The sequence below is a fragment of the Anabrus simplex genome, chromosome 2 (genome assembly GCF_040414725.1).
Source record: "Anabrus simplex isolate iqAnaSimp1 chromosome 2, ASM4041472v1, whole genome shotgun sequence".
Taxonomy (NCBI): Eukaryota; Metazoa; Arthropoda; class Insecta; order Orthoptera; family Tettigoniidae; genus Anabrus; species Anabrus simplex.
In genome coordinates this window covers 474485607-474508632 of record NC_090266.1, presented here as the reverse complement: position 1 = coordinate 474508632, position 23026 = coordinate 474485607, and the positions used below count along the sequence as shown (strand labels likewise).

The 23026-nt window shown below is 41.8% G+C and overlaps 1 protein-coding gene across 1 annotated transcript in view; it reads right to left on the bottom strand.

Annotated features, from left to right (window-relative positions):
* LOC137498465 (uncharacterized) overlaps nt 1-11769 on the bottom strand; it is an 88736-nt gene extending 76967 nt beyond the window's left edge. The window contains exons 1-2 of the mRNA XM_068226001.1: nt 11748-11769; nt 10056-11662 (exon numbers count right to left, since the gene is read on the bottom strand). Coding sequence (XP_068082102.1) covers nt 10056-11662; nt 11748-11757 — 1617 coding nt within the window. The 5' untranslated portion in view covers nt 11758-11769. The remainder of the gene's footprint in view (nt 1-10055; nt 11663-11747) is intronic.
* Nucleotides 11770-23026: the final 11257 nt, after the last annotated feature.

Below are 23026 nucleotides of genomic sequence, written 5' to 3'. Positions count from 1 at the left end.
GCTGGACAGAGTGTCTAGATGTGAAGCTTTACTAGATTGCCACCAAACACTTCGCAGATGGTCGTCAGGAACAATGCTGGTGCGGCACTCATCGGTGAATTCTGAAGAGACCATTCAGAATAATGCTGGGCCCATCTGTACCTCACCGTATCGTATGTAGGTTTTAAATCTGGTTCTCGACATAGGCGTCCAAAGTTAAAACAGTTGAGTGGAAAATGTGCTTGTGAGATTAAGCCACAACGGTGTCACAGACAATTTCGTTCAGTTCTGATGACCGGATAATTAGTACAGGTGTATGGCCCCATCGATCATCCGGCCTAACTTACTGTGTTTATTATCTTTGGGGAATCTTAAATGGCAAAATTTACCTAAGTAATCACCGTACTCTACCCGAATTGAAGATCGAAATAAAACGTGCAATAGAGTCTATTCACGTAACAGAATTACAGAAAGTGTCAAATACATTTTATAAACATTGCGATTTGTAATATTTGAAGCCATTTCTCTTCATAGCAATGTATCAATCAAGATCAGGTTTAGATTTTCGGTTAGACCTAATTCAGACATTTTACGGTTGATAGACCACCAACGTCTACTGAAGATGCGACCCACCAGACATACAAACTACGCTCCTGTTAAACTTTTTCGCTGATGATGATGATGATGCTTGGTGCTTAAAGGGGCCTAACATCGAAGGTCATCGGCCAAAACTTTTTCGTCTTAGAATCATTTACTTAGTATGTTCTACGGACTGAGAGTAAATTTTAAATGGTACACTAATGAGCAATTCATTTAGAGATGCCTGGTCAGCAGCGCTTAATGCCCGTCTCGCCATGATGATGGTAGTGACGTGGTGTGAAATGGACTCCACAAGGTATAGAAGGTTTTAGGTAGCCATACTGATCCATGATCGCCGCACAATCTCTCAAAATGCACGGAGATTGTTCGGAGCAAGGTCCAGGTTGAGCAAATCTGTCTCGATGACATCTCAGATGCGCTCAAGTGGATTGAGGTCGAATGACCTACGGGACTAAACAGGCATCCTTATGTCTGCAATGTGTCCATTGAACCAATCGGCCAAAATTCGGGAGTGATGGACTGTGGCGTTGTCTAGCTACAGGAAAGAGTTTCCTGCAGGTTGCTGGAGGCGAGCAAATGGGTTTAAATGATTAGATAGCAGGTGCATGTAACTTTCGCCGGTGAGAGTGTTGATAGATAGAGATGGGTATCCATTTCCTCCTACGTGAAAAGTCCTCATACGAGATTACCGCCACAACCGTATGAGCTGTAACGTACTGGCGGGAGAGACACATTGTCTCATGTACTGTGCGACGCACTCGTAGCCTGTCATTGTCGGGTATCAACTGGCACCTCGATTCATCTGACCAGGCGAGCGTTTCTCATCACTCGAAAGCCTAAAGGTGGTGTTTCTGTGTCAACGTGCGTTGATCACGTGTGTGATGGTGACTCCTGTACCCTGGTTCTGGATGGCATAGCTGATCGCATTTCGTTATTGTCCAGCATTGAATTCGTTAGTGATATTCTGCTTTCTAGGGCTGTCCATCACCTCCTACCGTCCGAGCTAGCGGACGGTGTCCTTTGTTATCTACGCGTTGTACTCCAAGGCAGTTGGCCCTGGTGATGGTGGTATTCCCCGAATCCGCGTACTCATGAAACACTGTTGACGCGGTATCTCGTGTAAAGCCCAGTGCCTGCACGACTCCGGAGATGGAAAGACTCATACGCTAGGGACTGATAATCCGACCGCAATTAAATACTCAGAGATATCTTGTCTTGTCTATTCTGGGCCAACTCTTACTCACGCGGCCAGTATACTGTTACATAGCTGCCTCTGTGGATCAGCGGTAGAGTGTCGGCCTCCGGATCCCAAGATAGCGGGTTCAAACACGGCAGAGGTAGTCGGATTTTTGAAGGGCGGGAAAAAGTCCATTCGACACTCCATGTCGTACGATGTCGGCATGTTAAAGATCTCTGGTGACACATTTGGTGTTTACCCGACAAAATTCATTAAATCTCAGCCATAGACGCCCAAGAGAGTTTCGGTTTACTCGGTCTGCCATCTAGTGGGGGCCTAGAGTAAAACGGAACGTCGAAATTGACGAGCAGACAGCCAGATGGCGTCAAATTGAAATGTCTGCACACGGTAGCTGAGGCCATACGATTATTATTATTATTATTACTGTTACATACTATTACATATGCCGGCCGTGTGAGCAACGGTTGTACCACGTAGGGAAGACAGGAGATCTCTGGATATTTAATTGCGGTCAGATTATCGGTCCCAGGCGTACGAGTCATTCCATCTTGGGAGTCCTGTAGGCAGCGGGCTTTCCACATTTGCCAAAAAGGCAGCTACTCGCATCTCTAATTCAATTGCCCACCAATATAAATATTTTCGTTGTATTTGTATTCGTCAGTTTTATGTATATAGGAGGATATGAGTTAATGGAGTGGGCGCCGGAAAAGATATTGGAATTCACTGACATAGTCCAAGGCGAACTTAATTGAATAGTGAAATTGCTGAGCACAAACCGTTAGCACTGATCGTTACCCTCACTGTTACCTAATATAAATAGAATATCACAGAAACTGTGCAGTCCATCTTCAATAATTTTCAATCCCCTGCCTAATTGTATGTGTACTGTCATTGTTGCCAACGTAAAATGTCTGAAATCAGATACAATCTGGGGGCGTCATAGCCAAGTGGCAAATTCATTAGCTTCCCACGAAGGTGGCGATTGGAATCCCGTAAACCGTGCTAAGTAACTCGGACGATACAATCTTTTTTACTCAAGTTGGCGGGTTCGATCCCGACTCAGTCCAGTGGTCAGCCTCGTGACGGTAGGTTTACCGTCACATAAAAGAACTCGTATGGGGCAAACTTTTGGCTCCTCGGCGTCTAGGAAAATCGTAAAGGCAGTAAGTATAGCGTAAAAAAGCATTATTATTATTATTATTATTATTATTATTATTATTATTATTATTATTATTATTATTATTTATCATATTTTTTGCCATTTGCTTTACGTCGCACCGAGACAGATAGGTCTTATGGGGACGACGGGACAGGAACGGCCTACGAATGAGGAGGAAGCGGCCGTGGACATAATTAAGGTACAGCCCAGCAGTTGCCTAGTATGAAAATGGGAAACCACGGAAAACCATCTTCAGGGCTGCCGACAGTGGGATTCGAACCTACTATCTTCCGGATGCGAGCTCACAGCTGCGCGCCCCTAACCGCACGGCAAACTGGCCCGGTTTATCATATTTTATTATTATTGTTATTATTAATGTTATTATTATTATTATTATTGTTATGTCTTTCTCCGTTATGGTCTTCTGGGTACAACGAGAAAATTACAATGCCTCATCCTTTGTTGTTCCTTCTGCCTCCAACACTCCTTCATCTGCTCACTATGCCTCCTAAATAAATAAATAAATAAATAAATAAATAAATACATAAATAAGTAAATGAATAAATAAACATTAATGTTAAATCTAGGTTATACAATAAGCGTTGTTGTGAGATCTGTGGAAAAATTTACACATATTTGGAACTACGATTAGGGGAGGTGCTTTGAAATTGAGAAGTTTGAGATTCAGTTTATGGCTCTCAAACGTCATTAATAATGCGATCTGTAGGCTCTGTATTTACATCGTTGACGGTGGACATTTATTACAGTTTCCATTTCTGTTACTATCACACTAAAGAAGTAGACTACACTATTTAGTTTATACCTGCTTTTAAACTTATCTATTCACAGGCATATTCATGAAATGGGTATGGAAAATCCGGAGGAAAGAACCGACACTCACAACATACACTGACTGACAGAGCAAATGCAACACCAAGAAGGAGTGGTTAGATAGGGATGAAAGTTGGGGAAAAAACAGAGACGGCACGGACGAATAATTGATGTTTATTTCAAACCGATATGCAGGTTACACAATGCGCACGGCATCGACTCAGTAGGATGTAGGACCACCGCGAGCGGCGATGCACGCAGAAACACGTCGAGGTACAGAGTCAATAAGAGTGCGGATGGTGTCCTGAGGGATGGTTCTCCATTCTCTGTCAACCATTTGCCACAGTTGGTCGTCCGTACGAGGCTGGGGCAGAGTTTGCAAACGGCGTCCAATGAGATCCCACACGTGTTCGATTGGTGAGAGATCCGGAGAGTACGCTGGCCACGGAAGCATCTGTACACCTCGTAGAGCCTGTTGGGAGATGCGAGCAGTGTGTGGGCGGGCATTATCCTGCTGAAACAGAGCATTGGGCAGCCCCTGAAGGTACGGGAGTGCCACCGGCCACAGCACATGCTGCACGTAGCGGTGGGCACTTAACGTGCGTTGAATACGCACTAGAGGTGACGTGGAATCATACGCAATAGCGCCCCAAACCATGATGCCGCGTTGTCTAGCGGTAGGGCGCTCCACAGTTACCGCCGGATTTGACCTTTCTCCACGCCGACGCCACACTCGTCTGCGGTGACTATCACTGGCAGAACAGAAGCGTGACTCATCGGAGAACACGACCTTCCGCCATTCCCTCATCCAAGTCGCTCTAGCCCGGTACCATGCCAGGCGTGCACGTCTATGCTGTGGAGTCAATGGTAGTCTTCTGAGCGGGCGCCGGGAGTGCAGGCCTCCTTCAACCAATCGACGGGAACTTGTTCTGGTCGATATTGGAACAGCCAGGGTGTCTTGCACATGCTGAAGAATGGCGGTTGACGTGGCGTGCGGGGCTGCCACCGCTTGGCGGCGGATGCGCCGATCCTCGCGTGCTGACGTCACTCGGGCTGCGCCTGGACCCCTCGCACGTGGCACATGTCCCTGCGCCAACCATCTTCGCCACAGGCGCTGCACCGTGGACACATCCCTATGGGTATCGGCTGCGATTTGACGAAGCGACCAACCTGCCCTTCTCAGCCCGATCACCATACCCCTCGTAAAGTCGTCTGTCTGCTGGAAATGCCTCCGTTGACGGCGGCCTGGCATTCTTAGCTATACACGTGTCCTGTGGCACACGACAACACGTTCTACAATGACTGTCGGCTGAGAAATCACGGTACGAAGTGGGCCATTCGCCAACGCCTTGTCCCATTTATCGTTCGCTGCGTGCGCAGCACAGCGGCGCATTTCACATCGTGAGCATACCTCAGTGACGTCAGTCTACCCTGCAATCGGCATAAAGTTCTGACCACTCCTTCTTGGTGTTGCATTTGCTCTGTCAGTCAGTGTATATGAATGTGCGAGGCTTAGAGTCTTCGATTTCCGAACGGTGCTCCTTCCTGGTCTTATTGTTGACTTCCATTTATATAATACTAGCAAGATACCCGTGCTTCGCTACGGTATTATACTGAAATTTAGAATTGAATGCTTATTGTTTTATATATAATCGGCCGAAATTCGCAATCTGATTCGTTTTCTGAGAGAATCCGCCAAAATTCGTGATCTGACTCGTTTTCTAATACATTATGGCAAGTTTCCTCCCATTTCTCAATCTTTCTTTCCAGCAATCGATTTCGTACTTCCCGTGCTAAGTCCAGGTATTCACCCGGTCAGTTGGGTCCCCAAATCTTTGCTATCTTTTCCTATAAGCATTTTTAATATGGGTCAAATCCTTCAGGAGATCCAACGTGGTGTCGTCTTGGGTGCCTTGGCGATACTGAACCCGCGGTCGGACTGCATTCTTAGTCATTACCCGTCCAGGAACCGTTTTCAGCACGGTCCGCACATTTAACGACTTTCCAGAACATTATTATTATTATTATTATTATTATTATTATTATTATTATTATTATTATTATTATTATTATTATTATTTTTATTATTATTATTATTATTATTATTATTATTATTATTATTATTATTATTATTATAGATGTTCTGGACCCCACAGCAAGATGCAAGACCGCTACTTGGCGGTAAATTACATCTGCTGCCATTGTCATTGTTGAAAATGTGACCAACACCATTGTCGCGCGTAGGCAAGTGTGCTGGATTTCTGGCCATACGGATGACATACTTCCGTGCATTATTGACCTTATTATGGAGTTGAAAAATTGGACGATCAATCTCATTCCTATTGTTTATTTCAAATGTGTTTAAATTTTTATTTATATGCCAGGAGAATCCACTCTAATCTAAGAACGTTTTCCGAAGGAAAAGTTGGCTCTTGAAAACAAACCCAGGAAAGATTAAAACTGATCGGTTTATGATCAGAATAAGTACGTCGAAGATCTACAGCCTGTTTCCAGTCATTCGACAGGGTCAAGAATTCAATGAATAAAGCCCCCATATAGCGGCGAAAATAGGAATTGTGCCGGCAGCCGAAACCTGTCGCACTCCTCTGGGGCAATGATTAATGGATGACAAATGAAATGAAATTATATTGGACAGTGTTGTTGGAGTGAATGATGACAGGGAAAACCGGAGTATCCGGAGAAAAACCTGTCTCGCCATTGTTTTGTCCAGCACGAATGTCACATGGAGAGACCGGGATTCAAACCACGGATCCCAGCATTGAGAGGCCGGCGCGCTGCCGCCTGAACAACGGAGGCTCCTTATAAATACATTATGAACAGTAAAATCAATTGGTCTCACCTCCTTTTACACCTCACCGCCGTTAAGTTTATTTAGCCAACCCCCCCCCCCCCAAAAAAAATACCTAAAAGATGGCGTGTTTCTTTATGCTAAAGGAGATTCCAAACACTAATGTTCACGTCTATTACCTTCAGTTTTGAGATTTAAATAATTCACTTTTTTCACTTTCACACTACACCCCCCCCCCCCTAAGTAAATTTCCGGCAAAATGTACTTGTTTCTTTAATAGTAAAGGATCTTCTAAATACCAGTTATCACGACTGTAACTCTGTAACTTCTTCAGTTTTTGATTTATGTGTCCTCATGAAAGGAATTCGTCTCCTTTTCACTCCCGCCCCCAGGATGATTTACCCCCACAACGCGTTTTTCTTTGTTCTTAAACGAGATCCAAATACCAATTTTCACGTCTAGCAACTTTAGTTTTTAATAGATGTAAGTATTCTCATACAATTAAGTCAATTAATTTTTCAAATCTTTCACCTCCCCCTCTTCATTGGATTTTCCGAAAATACGTGTTTCTTTACTTTTAAAGTAGATTCCAAATATCAAATTTCACGTCTGTAACATCTTCATTTTTGAGATAACAGTAGCCTAATTAAAAGAATTCAACACCCTTTTCAGTCGCTTTATCCCCCACCCCTCCACCCAAGGGGTTTTTCTGAAAACCAAAAATACACGTTCCTTAATTTTTAATAGAGATAAAAAATACCATTTTTCACTTCTGTAACATGTTCTGTTTTTTTTTGTTGAGATATACTGTATAAATTCTCATTTTAAAATTACACCCCCTTTTTAGTTCCCCTTAAGAGGAGTTTCCAAAAACAAATCACCTATGTTTCCTTACATTTATAGGAGATTCCAAATACCACTTTTTACGTCTGTATCATTCTATGTTTCTCAGATATTCTGTAGATATAGTCTTTCAAAAAATTCACCCCAATATGTCACTCCTGTTTAACCGCCATTAATTGGAATTTCAAAAAAAAAAACGTGTTTCTTTATTTTCAAAGGAGATCCCATATACAAATTTTCAGTTCTGTAATATTTTCAGATTCTGAGATATATGTATCCTCCTTGAAGGCATTCAACCAATTATTCACCCTTTTACACCCCTCCAATTCTGATTTACAGAAAACAAAAAATACCTGTTCCTTTATTTGTAAAGGAGATTCTAAATATCGATTTTTACATGTGAAAACTTTTAAAGTTTTGAAATATAGATACACTCATTTCAAAAATTCACCCCCCTTTTCCCCCTCCCATTAATTAGATTTTCCAAAAAAATTACGTGTTTCTTTATTTTTAAAAGATATCAAAAGTACCAATTTTCAGGTCTGTAATATCTACAGTTTCTGAGATATACAGTAAGTACCGGTATCGTGATTAAAGGCATTCAACCCCTTTTTCACCCTTTTAAACCCGTCCTATTGGGATTTTCTGAAAACAAAAAATGCGTGTTTGTTTATTCTTAATGAAGATTCTAAATACCAATTTTTACATCTGTAAACTTTCAAAGTTTTGAGATATAGAAACACACATTTTAAAAATTCCCCCCCTTTTACCCCTCCTATTAATTGGATTTTCCAAAAACAAAAAAATACGTGTTTCTTTATTTTTAAAAGAGATCAAAAGTACCAATTTTCAGGTCTGTAATATCTACAGTTTCTTAGATATAAGTACCGGTATCCTGATTAAAGGCATTCAACCCCTTTTTCACCCTTTTTCACCCGTCCTATTGGGATTTTCTGAAAACCAAAAAATACGTGTTTCCTTATTTTTAAAGAAGACTCTAAATACGAATTTTTACATTTGTAAACTTTTAAAGTTTTGAGATATAGATACACTCATTTTAAAATTTCACCCCACTTCTCACCCCCGTAGCAACGGTATATCCAAATATCCTCTCCTAGCGAGCACCTACATCTTAATATGAATGTGCCCCCAAAATTTCATTTCATTATGTCCAATTGTTTTGGCTCGGCGATGATGAATCAGTCAGTCAGTTAGTCAGGACAAGCTATTTTATATATCGATGGCTTTCTTTTAAAACCTCGTATGTCCAAATGTTCTTCCTACCTATTATATCCCTTAAGACTGGCCACGCCTCCCGGTCATATATTTGAATGCAGTCCATCAGAATAATTTTCGCTGTGTTCATTTTCCTTTGCTAATGTCTAAAGGAAAATGGACCTTAACGTACCGTATTGTAGGGATGTTGATTGCATGGCGAATTTACATACTCCTACAGTATAATGTATTTAAGGTTCATTTTCCTTTACAAATAGGCAGAGGAAAATGACCATAACGAAAATTATTTTTTTGGACTGCATATAAACATGGGCCTGGGAGGCGTGACCAGTCTTAAGGAATATAATGGATAGGAAGTGTATTCGGACTTACGAGGTTTTTAAAGAAAGCCATCGATATATAGATAACATGCTACAGAGGTGTGAAAGTAAGTCTGAAGGGATAGTTATAGAGCTTCGAAGAAATTTCAAGCTACACTATCTACAAACTTCAGTTTACGTGGAGCTGAGGGATAATCCATTCTATATGCCGTGTTAAAATATTGCATCAACTGTAGTAATTTGAGCCAAGCATGGGTTCAGGTGTCCCTCGAATTCAAACCAGTGCTCAGATTTCCGTCATCTATATATTGGCCTACTTCAATCTCACTTGCTTCTCACCCCCGTATGGAAATGAACAAATTGGGCCAAATGATTCGTTTTTAGAATTATCTCCAAACAGAAGCGATTCTTGTGTAGTTAAAAAGCTTGGTTTTAAAATAATAAGGAAAGAATGTCGAGGTAGTTAAGGGGAGTTATGACTGAATTTGAAAACTTCTACAATTTACATGCTATTGGAACCAAATTTTATGTACACATGTATTGTAATACAGTTAGACCCTGTACTAAATTTTAGCTGTGTATGTACCTTGGTTCTGAAGTTATTATTTTTTTTGTCATTTAAAATGCACTCATGCGGAAAAGTCCCTTGCGATGAAGTTTTTGTCTGATGAAGCTAAAAATTTGCTGAAATGTAGCTCTTGCATACAGAAACAAAAGTTATAAACGGTTTTGTTATCAGAGTTATAGTTTTCCTTCCAGAAATTCTGAAATCTTCATTAAATTTTTTATTTAAAAATTCACAGCATGACCCAAATTCTACATCAGGAAATCAATAGAAAAAACCAGTCCATGTCAAAACCTATGATAACTTCCCATCCTAGCACATATAAGAGTAGACTCACCAAGTTTCATTCATTTCAGGTCACAATTGTGTCGCAAGGAGCATTTTTAAGACACAAATACATGAGAAAAAACAAATGTGAGAAAAATGCATAAGAAAATCAACTCACTTTAGAACTGTCCTGCAGCATACGTTGCACCTTCAGACCTCCTAAATCTTTCTTCTGTTGATATTTTTACCAGTTTGTGATGTTTTCTCTCCTTTTTGTGTTGTTCACTGGTCCTCTTCCTGCTCCGAGCTACACGACGGTTGTCTTGTGATTTACACAATGACTGAGTGGTTGAAGAAAGAAGTGAATTCCTGATGGCATGAAGTGTCTCAGCTGTCTTGTAGTGTCCCATGTTGAACTCTGAGACTGCCCTGAGTATACCTAGTTCAAGTTTTGACTTGGAAATAAATACTTCCTTCGGACACTTAGACCAAACCATGCTGTGAAGTGACTCGTTGGCATTCTGGGTCTTACCAGCACAACAACGTCGCAACATTTCATCTGAAGCCAGTCGCTGATATACTGGTGCAATCTTGGTCACAACAGATGGCCTAAGCTTGCAAGTCATTCGACTATGACTGTCAACTGGTTTCCCCTCTGCCTGCTGTCTATTAAAGAAGCACCAAGAATCGACACCTTTGGGGCAAGTTATATGCTGAGGGTTGAGATCTGTTGACATGCAATGTCTAAGGGTAGAATAAATTGCCCTCTTCATTTTAGCCACATCTGGGATGTTGTTGACTATGGCATGTCTGAAATAATGCCCAAGCTTGGTCATGGTGGTTTCCGTCAAGCTGCCCTCTTTCCGCCCACCTAGTGTTTCACCCTTTGCCTTCCAATCTCTAACAGTATTGCGAAGAGCAGTGCCAAGGCGTTTTGATACATGATTAATGCACTCTTCCTTTACTATGGTGATACCTGGTCCATATACTTGAATCTGATTTAAATGAACATGAGTCTTAGCATCCCCATCTGACAACATGGTAGTGTAGCGGAACCCCTTGCCAAGTGACCTCCTCCACAGAATCTCTCCAATATCTTTTTCCATAGCATTGGAGGACCCACAATAATTCTTTTCACACTCACTAGAATTGTTATGACCTTCATACCATATATCAAATTCTGAACTATGTTTTCCCAAGTCCCTTTCAGCTACCACACACTTCTGACAGTACTTTGACAGCACATGGTAATCTAGCACAATACCAGTCTGAATGTCAATAGCAAACCCTACTCCATAGTTGGATGTGTGACCACGTTTATGCCAGCTCGCATCATATGATACACAAATATCTAATATTTCATTGTCATTAGCTCCATGAGAACTGCGTACAACTTGTGCAGCCATATCTAGTACTTCTTTCCTCATTAATTTTCCCTCATCAATTAAAAGTTTCAGGTGGGCTGAAAAAGGCCTAGGTCCTAAAGTGTTCATGCCCATACCAACTGAGAACTTTTCCAACCCTCGTTGACCCTTACCTAGAGTGCTAAATGTCTCAACCATAGCATTGTTGACATGGAAAGCAGGCCTCTGTGAATTATTATTTTTCACTCTTGGAGAACTATATACATTTGCAGAAACATAATCACAATTTCTGCATTTAACAATAATTTTAGAGGAAAAACCATGGCTTTCTCTAAATTGAATGAAAATTGACTTGGTTCGACACTCACCACATAGTAGTTCTTTCACAAGTTCACTCCACACATCACTATGTACTAAGGTGTAATTTACAGGCGCAACATTAGAACATTTAGAGGTAGGGTAAGAATCAGAAAATGAGTCGATTTTTCTTTCTGAAACAGTAATAACTGGAGGTGGTAAGGTACTAGAAACAGGAACCTCCTCACTAGGCCGAAATGGAGCTGTACATGGCTTTACCTCCTGACATTTCCTTGCTGAATATCTCAATTTTGCAGCCAGACTTCTCCTAGAAGGGCGTTTCTTTTCTGACCTATAAGAAGTTCTGGGCCCTTTATCCATCATAACACAGGATGTTTGCCTAACCTAACAAAGTATATAACTACCAATACACTCGAAACAAAGCACTATCTCGTTATATACACTGAATTTAAAATATTAACACTATATATACACAGTAAAATGAACTTAGGTACTGCTTTTCACTGGATAAATAATTTTATCACTCAGGAATAAGATTTCTCGAGCAAAATGTATACAAATTAAAACAAGAACATGCGTCCACAACGCGATGTAAATAAATACTAACTGAAAAATGTAAACAAAGATAGAAGAGAAAATATGCAACCTTGAAAATACACTTGTGTGGCTCAAATAAATCTACTCTTGTTTTGCAACACATTTTTAGTTCCCTTTGCTGGACTAGTAAATTATTTCTCTTATTTTAGTATTTATTTTGACTACGTAGTAAACAAATGAAAGGAGACTGCGTAGCTGAGTGTCTGTCGTCCTCAGAGGGAAATGTTTCGCGCAATATTCAAAATTCCGAACAAACAACTCAACAACAACGAAGACTGTGGCGTCTCAGTAGAAAGAGGGCGTGGACCGGACATTAAATCCCACGCGCTCTCCCTTTAAATAGCCGCTGGGAGGTTTAAAAATGGCGCTGGAAGGATATTTATAACATTTTCTGATAGAGAAAACATGGAGCTAATTTTTAAGCACAAAACTCAAAAAGTGATTTTTCGACATAAATTCCACAAATTTCAGTCATAACCCCCCTTAACAGCGGCTACGCCTTCTCAGATTTATTTTTCGAAGGGTGCAGTAGCTCTTGACATGCTGTGGAGCCCTAAGCAAAGTTTGCCCTCGTTAATGATATACGGTAGCAGGCGGAGCCCACAATTCCAGGGCCCTAAAATAATGTTTTGATATGCGACATCTGAGGTTTGGTCTTCCGGGATTTAACCTACCTGACCCACACGGCGCGAGCACGCATGCCACAGCATAATGAGTGCCGCAGTGGAGCCACGCTTACCTACCTACCTACCTGTCTGACCGCTGCCGCATGCCATCCAACTTCCCAGACGCCATTTGGCGCTCTTCCTTCACTAAGTTAGAGAAACTAACTTGCCATACTTTGTGATACACGGTCCATATAACTTAATGTCGGACTTCACATTCCAGTGTAATAAGAATAAGAATACCATCTCCACTCAGTCTGATGGTATTTCAAGGTTCTTATTAGGCTAGCCCCGTGCGGTAGATTAACCAGCACGTAAAGAAACTCCAGCGGATTGCACTCCGGCACCTCGATGTTTCTGAACACCGTAAAAGTACTTAGTGGGACGTAAAAACTTATATAACGACTACTTTTTTACAAGTTATTTTACGTCGCACCGACACAGATAGGTCTTGTGGCGACGATGGGATAGGAAAGGGCTAGGAGTGGAAACGAAGGTGCCGTAGCCTTAAATAAAGTACAGCCTCAGTATTTGCCTGATGTGAAAATGGGAAACCATGGAATACCATATTCAGCGCTGCCGACAGTCGGGTTCGAACCCACTATCTTCCAATTACTGGATACTGGACGCACTTCCGCGACTGCTGCTATCGAGATCGATTATTATATCACCGTGTCTAAACGTGGAAAGTGAACTGTCATGAATACAAGAAGATTATGATAGTGGGTGCTTATCGGACCACGACATTCTCTTGAACAACTCTCCCAGCAGAAATACCATTTCTTTTTAAATTCTGGATATTCCTTTACATAAATCAGACATGAAGGCTATGAACTGAATGGTGATTTGTTTACATCCTGGCTCTGTTTATAATAATTACCATGGCCTCTTACGACTTTTTTACAATAATACTGAGTTTATTGTGAATTCACAGTGGCATTTTCATGTCTTTGTAAGAATGATCTTCTGCCCGTTACTTTTTTAGTTACTATGGTGGTTTTAATGTTAGGGCTTATTTTTTACATCGTTGAAAGTCGTAAAATTACATACTTTTAAAAATTAGTAGGTTCTCTTTACTTTCTCCTTATTGGTTTTATTTTTTTGGACTGCTTCGTCGGGGTTTACATTCCGAATCTTTTTTGAAAGTTTGCAGTTTTATAGACTCTGTTGAATTTTGAATGCTATCTAATGTATGCGCACTTTTTAGTGATAGATGGACACCCTAGTGCTGAATCGGTCGACCTCGGTTATCTTTGAGATTCCTATTGGCAACCTTTGAAACACGAACTAAGAATCCCTTATGATCGCCGGTGCGACATCTGGCGTACACTTTACGTTCTCGTACTGTTGCTGTTTACATAGCAAAGCCAAACTATAGAATTCATGCTGGGAACAAGTTTCGCATCGAGAAATGTTATATAATATTATATATATTGTGTGTGACACAGTTGTTGGCGTAGGATAATACAGGATTAGAAAATTCATATCGATCGATCATATTATCGATTCAATTCAGATTTCTTTTCCATTCAGTTGGCAGTATTACCGGAACCGGCTGTGCTCCCTCCTTACTCCTCAACCTAGTACAAAAATCTATCACTAAGATGTGCGCGTACAATACATGAATGTTTGGTACGTATCCTCACACCAAGGATGGCTACAATTGATACTGAGTTGTCACAAACTAATTGCACAAGGCGTAAAAGGAATTTTAAGAATAATACCGGGTTGCGCATACACTTATCAAAGTCCCATCGAGACAAACTAACCTCTGATAATATAGTTTATCATGCTAGCCACACTGATTAATTCCTACCAGCATTGACTGTTGGACCTACCATCAACGTCTTCTTTGGACACAGGAATTAATTCTAACCTAGAGAAATATTAACCCCCTAATTATAGAGATTGTGATTCAGAATCGGATGACAGTTTAAATTCTTCTCGCAATAATCTATTTGAAACTATCAGCAACGGAGAGGAACGCCATGACCGTGAATGGGAGCGGTGTAATCCTGAAGTGAAAGGAACTGATACTTCTCCTTATTGTGGTAATATTTTTCTGCAAGTTGCTTTACGTCGCACCGACACGGATAGGTCTTATAGCGACGATGGGACAGGAAAGGGCTAGGAAAAGGGAAGGAAGTGGCCGTGGCCTCAATTAAAGTACAGCCCCAGCATTTGCCTGGTGTGAAAATGGGAAACCACGGAAAACCATCTTCAGGGCTGCCGACAGTGGGGTTCGAACTCACTATCTTCCCAATACTGGATACTGGCCGCACTTAAGCGACTGCCGCTATCGAGCTCGGTCGTTTTGCGGTAAAATATTTCGTTGTGTCAATATTCACAACTCATAATTCTGACGCGAATCCCGGTGAAGGTAATTTGATGTCTTGGGAGCAACAGTTTTTAGAAATTATAAATGTATTTAAAAGTGAAGAAAGAATTGACAGTCTGATAGAGACGTTCACTGAATTTTTCCGTAGGGTAACATATAAATGCGAAGGTCCTGATCATCCAGAAGTAAAATATTTCAGAGCTTGTAAAGCTAATAAAGTAATCGTTTAAGTTAAAAATATTCTAATTGTAGAAATACTCAGCACCGTTATATACGGTTTAAGGATAAGAAACGATCATCAGCATAAATATGATCACATTCATTATTACAATTTTAGCCGAAAGAAAGTCGTTCAAAATATTATGGCAGATACTAAGGGTACGCAATTACCGCTTCGGAAGTTTATGACTTTTATTCACATTTCATGGTCAGAAAATTTTGTTATTCTAGGTAATTAAACTTATCCTGAAGATAAGGAAAACGAATACGACTGTTCCGTGGGAGACGAGGAAATTCGAGAAGCAATGGAGGGAATAAGGGTTGATACTGCTCCTGGCTCTGATCGAGTTGTAATATACACTAAATTCGATATCTGTTCCCAAGAAACTGAGGCATTTGTTAATATCTCTTTTCAGGAATAATTTCGCTCATGTGGAAATAGACGCGACCACCCGAACTACGGAAATTTAAGTTCATAGGGGAGTAACTCAAGGATCGCCTGTATCACCTCTTCTCTTTTTAACTTGGCAATTGATTTCGTATTAAGGGAATTAAACGACTTATAACATGCTTCTCACTTCGGCCACAATCTTGTGCTAGATCTCGACAAACCGAGCTCGATAGCTGCAGTCGCTTAATTGCGGCCAGTGTCCAGTATTCGGGAGATAGTAGGTTCGAACCCCACTATCGACAGCCCTGAAAATGGTTTTCCGTGGTTTCCCATTTTCACACCAGGCAAATGCTGGGGCTGTACCTTAATTAAGGCCACGGCCGATTCCTTCCCACTCCTAGCCCTATCCTGTCCCATCGTCGCCATAAGACCTATCTGAGTCGGTGCGACGTAAAGCAACTAGCAAAAAAGATCTCGACAACGTGGCAGAGCTACGGTTTGCTGATGAAATTGCGTTAATATCTAAGGATAGAAAATCAGCAGCACTTATGACTGATACAATAAGCCAATGCCTTTCTCAGGTAGAGCTCACATTGTATACTTTTAAATCAAAAGCTATACCGGTAGTTATTGAAAATGGTCAATTGATGTACGTTGTTATCAGGACTGTCAGAAGACTGCAGGTGTCATCGGTAGATAAGCAGGAAAACCTTAAATATTTTGATATTACATAGTAAAACGTCCGGCTCTGTGGTGTAGTGGTTAGTGTGATTAGCTGCCACCCCCGGAGGCCCGGGTTCGATTCGCGTCTCTGCCACGAAATTTCAAAAGTGGTACGAGGGCTGGAACGGGGTCCACTCAGCCTCGGGAGGTCAACTGAGTAGAGGGGGGTTCGATTCCCTCCTCAGCCATCCTGGAAGTGGTTTTACATGGTTTTCCACATCTCCTCCAGGCAAATGCCGGGATGGTACCTACAGGTACCTTAAGGCCACGGCCGCTTCCTTTCCTCTTCCTTGTCAATCCCTTCCAAACTACCCATCCCCTCATAAGGCCCCTGTTCAGCATAGCAGATGAGGCCGCCTGGGCGAGGTACTCGTCATCCTCCCCAGTTGTATCCCCACTCAGAGTCTGAAGCTCCAGGACACTGCCCTTGAGGCGGCAGAGGTGGAATACCTCGGGGAGTCCGAGGGAGAAACCGACCCTGGAGGGTAAACCGATTAAGAAGAAATACGAAAACGAAATAATATTAGACAAAAAGCCACTTGCTTTACGTCGCACCGACACAGATAGGTCTTATGGCGACGATGGGATGGGAAAGGCCTAGGAGTTGGAAGGAAGCGGCCGTGGCCTCAATTTAGGTACAGCCCCAGCATTTGCCTGGTGTGAAAATGGGAAACCACGGAAAACCATTTTCAGGGCTGCCGACAGTGGGGCTCGAACCCACGATCTCCCGGATGCAAGTTCACAGCCGCGCGCCTCTACGCGCACGGCTAGACAAAAAGCAGAGTGTAACTAAACTAAAGGGTAATGAATATTTAATTTTCACGACCACGTTGTAATCGGAACCGACTTTCAACCTATTAGGTCGCGCTAAGTACAGAACAAAAACGGCCAAACGGACAGCAGTTGGATCCGAACACACAACCTCCCGATTTCGCGTCGGTTGCTCTACCAATTGTGCTATGGTGGCCTAGACCATCTTTGTTCTGTTGGAAATTATCTAGGCTACAGGTCTGGCACTACTGCCATCACACTGTAGAGCGGGTTTAAGTCGCCCGTTGAGGGCCAAGTCAATGAATACTGATTTTTCACGACCGCATTGTAATCGAAACAGACTTTCAACCTATTAGGTACTCAACGGACTCTACAGAGTGACGGCAGTAGTGCCTGACCTGTAGCTTAGATCATTTCCAAGAGAACAAAGCTGGCCTAGGCCATAGTAGCTCAATTGGTGGAGCAACCGGCACAAAATCGGGAGGTTGTGGGTTCGGATACCACTGGCGTCCGGTCGGCCATTTTTGTTCTGTATTCAACATCTCTTCAACACATACTAAATATACGTAACACGACCTAATAGGTTGAAAGTCTATTTCGATTACAATGCGGTCGTGAAAATTCAATAGTCATTGACTTGGCCCTCAACGGGCGACTTAAACGCACTCTACAGTGTGATGGCAGTAGTGCCTGGCCTATAGCTTAGATCATTTCCAACAGAACAAAGATGGGCTAGGCCACCATAGCTCAATTGGTAAAGCAACTGACGCGAAATCGGGAGGTTGTGGGTTCGGATCCCACTGGTGTCCGGTTGGCCATTTTTGTTCTGTATTTAACATCTCAGCTCCAGGACACTGCCCTTGAGGCGGTAGAGGTGGGATCCCTCGCTAAGTCCGAGGGAAAAACCGAACCTGGAGGGTAAACAGATGATGATGATGATGATTTAACATCTCTTCAACACGTACTGAATGTACGTAACACGACCTAATAAGTGGAAAGTCTGTTTCGAAAACTAAAGGGTAATTTATAGAGATTTGTGAACCAGATTTTTCTCAAACTGTATCAGGAAGTTAATATCGTTCCCCTTTTGCCAAAAGGGCGAATGTTACAATGCTTTTTCTATTCATTATTTTCCTTAAGCCTGGTCACGCCTTCCAGGCACATATTGATATGCAATCCATCAGAATAATTTTCGTTGAGTTCATTTTCCTATGCGCGTGTGTAAAGGAAATTGAACTTTACAGTACCATACTGAAGGAATATATATGTTTGCATGACATTTACCCACTCCTAGAGTGTGATGTATTTAAGGTTCATTTTCCTTTACACACGCGCATAGGAAAATGAACTCAACGACTATTGTTCTGATGGACTATATATCAATATGTGGCTGGGAGGCGTGACCAGTCTTAGGGGAAATAATGGATCGGAAGAGCATTGTAACATTCGCCGTTTTGGAAGAACAGGGACGATATTATAAATCAATACATATTTCCGAGTTTGATTTATCTTTTACGGTTTGCACCATTACCGAAAATCAGAAGCGGGTTTTTAGATGATGTCGATAAATTAATCGGAAGCACAGTAAACGAAATAACTCGTTTACCAACGGATTGTCCAGGCTGTATGCTCTATAGCACGAAAAATTTTCGTTGCTTGGGCATTATGAGAGCGTTGTGGGAAGCTTCACTTCAACGCATTAACATTTGTAACAGGCTGAACTCCTTTGTTGAGCACTTCTGGTACAAGCAAGAAATTTTCAGCAAGAATAAAGGCTAGTCTGAAAATCTTTGGCTTCGCTCCTGATGAACAACCTAAGGTAGAAGCCCTTCGGAAGAAACTGAGAAACCTGCAGTTTGAAACATGGAAAAATTACCACACCGAGGAAAAGGTGTGTCACATTTTTCAGAATGGATACAATCAAACACCTGGATTACAACGAAGAAAGGACTCACATCTTCCAAATGGAGTAATACCATTAAAATGAACTTTAATGTGGTAGCAGTACGAAGCGTTCCCAGTAGACGCCAAGAAAACGGTTACTGTTACTGCAGCGAGATAGAAACCTCCCTCTTGGTTTCTATCTTAAAAGGGAACTATTGAGAAATAACAGGCACCATAGGGTCAGGAGTAGTATTGTAGAACTTCTCAAAAAATCTAGCAGATTTGAAATCTTTGAAGAAGTGCACTTTATCGATGGATTAAGTAAATGTGGAGACATTGACGCCATTGGCTGTAAGGGAAACATCGGCGAAGCTGACTGTGCAAACAAGAGATACTACGAACCATGTTTTAAATATTTTGAAGAAAAGTATCACATACCCGCCAGTTACTGGGTGGTGATTTGGTTGCTCTTCGGTGTGCGAGGATCTGTCACAAAATTTTACGTTAACTCCTTCCTGTTCGTATTCCTATTTCGTTTTAAAATATATTTATTCATATGTTTACGTAATTTATTTTCAATGAAAAATCACCATTTATGCGGTATATGCAAAGAAAAATATAGTGTTCCTCGTCGGGGATAACTATTGGACAGGGATATTTCAAAATAAGAAAGATATGTAAACTCAATTTTAAAATAAATAGTGTGAAAACTGGAATGGCATTAACTGCATTACTATCAATCTGACGCTATTACCGTACGGTAACCCTCGTTCTGGGGCTGGTATCCCTTGTTGATTTTCTCTATCTATGTTAGTATCATAACACAGTTTCAGTAATTCCGATCATCATGGAAAGGTTTAATTGAACCTAAATCAAAGAGCAGTGATCTCACAGTCACTCTATGTAATATTCGATAGTTCGACTTCTGCTGTAGCTATGAATTGTAATTTTCAGATTTACCTTTTCATTACTAAGCATGTACGGTACCGTATGTTCACCACCTCAAGTGTCATGTGGCCTCTGAACCTACTGGTATGTTTCGGAGATTTTTACGACAGTTATTACGCAAGTACATGTACGTTCCTTTCTTCAATAAATCTGGTTATATCTCTATTTCTTCTTTTGAATTTTATCTTGAGTTAACGATACAAAATGAAAAAGTATGTTTATATTTTTATGGTTGTGTCTGTAACTAATCTCCAGTATAAAAATGGAACAGTGGGGTCTAGTCGTTCGTTGAATGAAGAATAATTATTAACAGTAATTAACCTATCAATGTCGAATCAGATATCGAAGAAAATGATAACAATGTATAAGAGAATGAAAATGAAACCTTGTCAGCAAACAGTAGTGGAATTGCGGAGAGTGGCACTGGAAATCTAATTAGATGTGTTTTCCACAGTACAGATACTATGACCCAATGTACTGCAAGATGTTTATGTATTCGGAAATGAGTTTCACAAAACGTGAAAATATCTGAGGAAAACGACTAATTTGGATAACTGAAAATTAAATTTTAAGGGTTAACTTCCGCTCATCGATTTCTCTTTTCGCTCTCATCTGATAGGTCCGTGATGTGTGTCGATCGCTTTGTTAAAGACACAGTGATTTGTAATAGGAGGTATTTATCCAAAACTGCTTCAGTCTACATCCAACCAAATTTTAGCAACGAATAGCAACAGGTTTACCAAATCATTCTCTCTAGTATGGCACAGTTAAGTATTTTTGAAACACTATCACTAACTGGGAAATATGCATTGGAATTCGCACAAGAATCCGTAAGCTGGGTCAGTCCATTGGTTAAGACATTTCAAAACTCGTTCACCTCATGGCATGTCAGTTAATAGTACCGCTGAGGTAACACCAACGTCGTGGTGTTGAATCGAGGGAATAAACTCCTTTCTCTCGGTTGACTGGACACATTGACTAACGAAAATCAGTATTCCATAAAAAATACCATATTGTTGAGAAGTTGGTGCAATTCTTTTGGTGTACTAAATTCGGCAAAAGAATATTGCAATGATGTTTAGACATGTATTGGCGCAAATAACCACAACTCCGATAATATGGTGTATGATGATGAACCTTATGACTAAAATCTGAAGTCATTACTGATATCTACTATTGTTATGGAAGTTACTACGACCAAAATATCGAAATGCTAATATCATGATTTTCAGTTTTGACGTCATATGGTTATTAGTGTGATAAACTAAGTTCTGTGCAACAGTAATTTCACTAAAGCAAATAGGTATCCAGTGAGAGTTTGTCAGTTCACCTGGAAAACACATGTCCCAGGACTGAAGGAGTTTTTGGATGCTCACCTTCAATCCTTTTAGAGGCTCTATTCCTTAGTACCTTGCAGTGTTAGGAAATTATAAAGAACATAGGCATCTATAACGGCCGCGTCATTCCGCTCTACTCATAAGTTTTCTATACTGAGCTATCCTGCTCAGGTGAAGACTGTACTTGCGATTCAGTTTATTGAGCAGTTGCTGTTCTTTTTCTGTTTAGCCGTACATTCTCTACAGGAATTCTTTCCTCGATGATGTACATGAAATGCCAATGCCTCGAAATGTGTCTAGAAAACCATACGTTCCTTGTTTAACGCTTTAACGCTCCATACCCCTCAAGATGGTAGTTATTAGGGATTTTATTGAGTGAGACGACGCGAAAAGCCGGTGAACATGAAGTGTGGCAAATTTCGTCCTTCACCTGTCCTCCTTAGAATACATTATTGCTCCTTATTTTTGTTCAAATTCTAAGATACCCTTCTTATTTATATGTACACTGACTGACAGAGCAAATGCAACACCAAGAAGGAGTGGTTCGAAAGGGATGAAAGTTGGGGAAAAAACAGAGACGGCACGGACGAATAATTGATGTTTATTTCAAACCGATATGCAGGTTACACAATGCGCACGGCATCGACTCAGTAGTATGTAGGACCACCGCGAGTGGCGATGCACGCAGAAACACGTCGAGGTACAGAGTCAATAAGAGTGCGGATGGTGTCCTGAGGGATGGTTCTCCATTCTCTGTCAAACATTTGCAACAGTTGATCGTCCGTACGAGGCTGGGGCAGAGTTTGCAAACGGCGTCCAATGAGATCCCACACGTGTTCGATTGGTGAGAGATCCGGAGAGTACGCTGGCCACGGAAGCATCTGTACACCTTGTAGAGCCTGTTGGGAGATGCGAGCAGTGTGTGGGCGGGCATTATCCTGCTGAAACAGAGCATTGGGCAGCCCCTGAAGGTACGGGAGTGACACCGGCCTCAGCACATGCTGCACGTAGCGGTGGGCATTTAACGTGCCTTGAATACGCACTAGAGGTGACGTGGAATCATACGCAATAGTGCCCCAAACCATGATGCCGCGTTGTCTAGCGGTAGGGCGCTCCACAGTTACTGCCGGATTTGACCTTTCTCCACGCCGACGCCACACTCGTCTGCGGTGACTATCACTGACAGAACAGAAGCGTGACTCATCGGAGAACACGACGTTCCGCCATTCCCTCATCCAAGTAGCTCTAGCCCGGCACCATGCCAGGCGTGCACGTCTATGCTGTGGAGTCAATGGTAGTCTTCTGAGCGGACGCCGGGAGTGCAGGCCTCCTTCAACCAATCGACGGGAAATTGTTCTGGTCGATATTGGAACAGCCAGGGTGTCTTGCACATGCTGAAGAATGGCGGTTGAAGCGGCGTGCGGGGCTGCCACCGCTTGGTGGCGGATGCGCCGATCCTCGCGTGCTGACGTCACTCGGGCTGCGCCTGGAACCCTCGCACGTGGCACATGTCCCTGCGCCAACCATCTTCGCCACAGGCGCTGCACCGTGGACACATCCCTATGGGTATCGGCTGCGATTTGACGAAGCGACCAACCTGCCCTTCTCAGCCCGATCACCATACCCCTCGTAAAGTCGTCTGTCTGCTGGAAATGCCTCCGTTG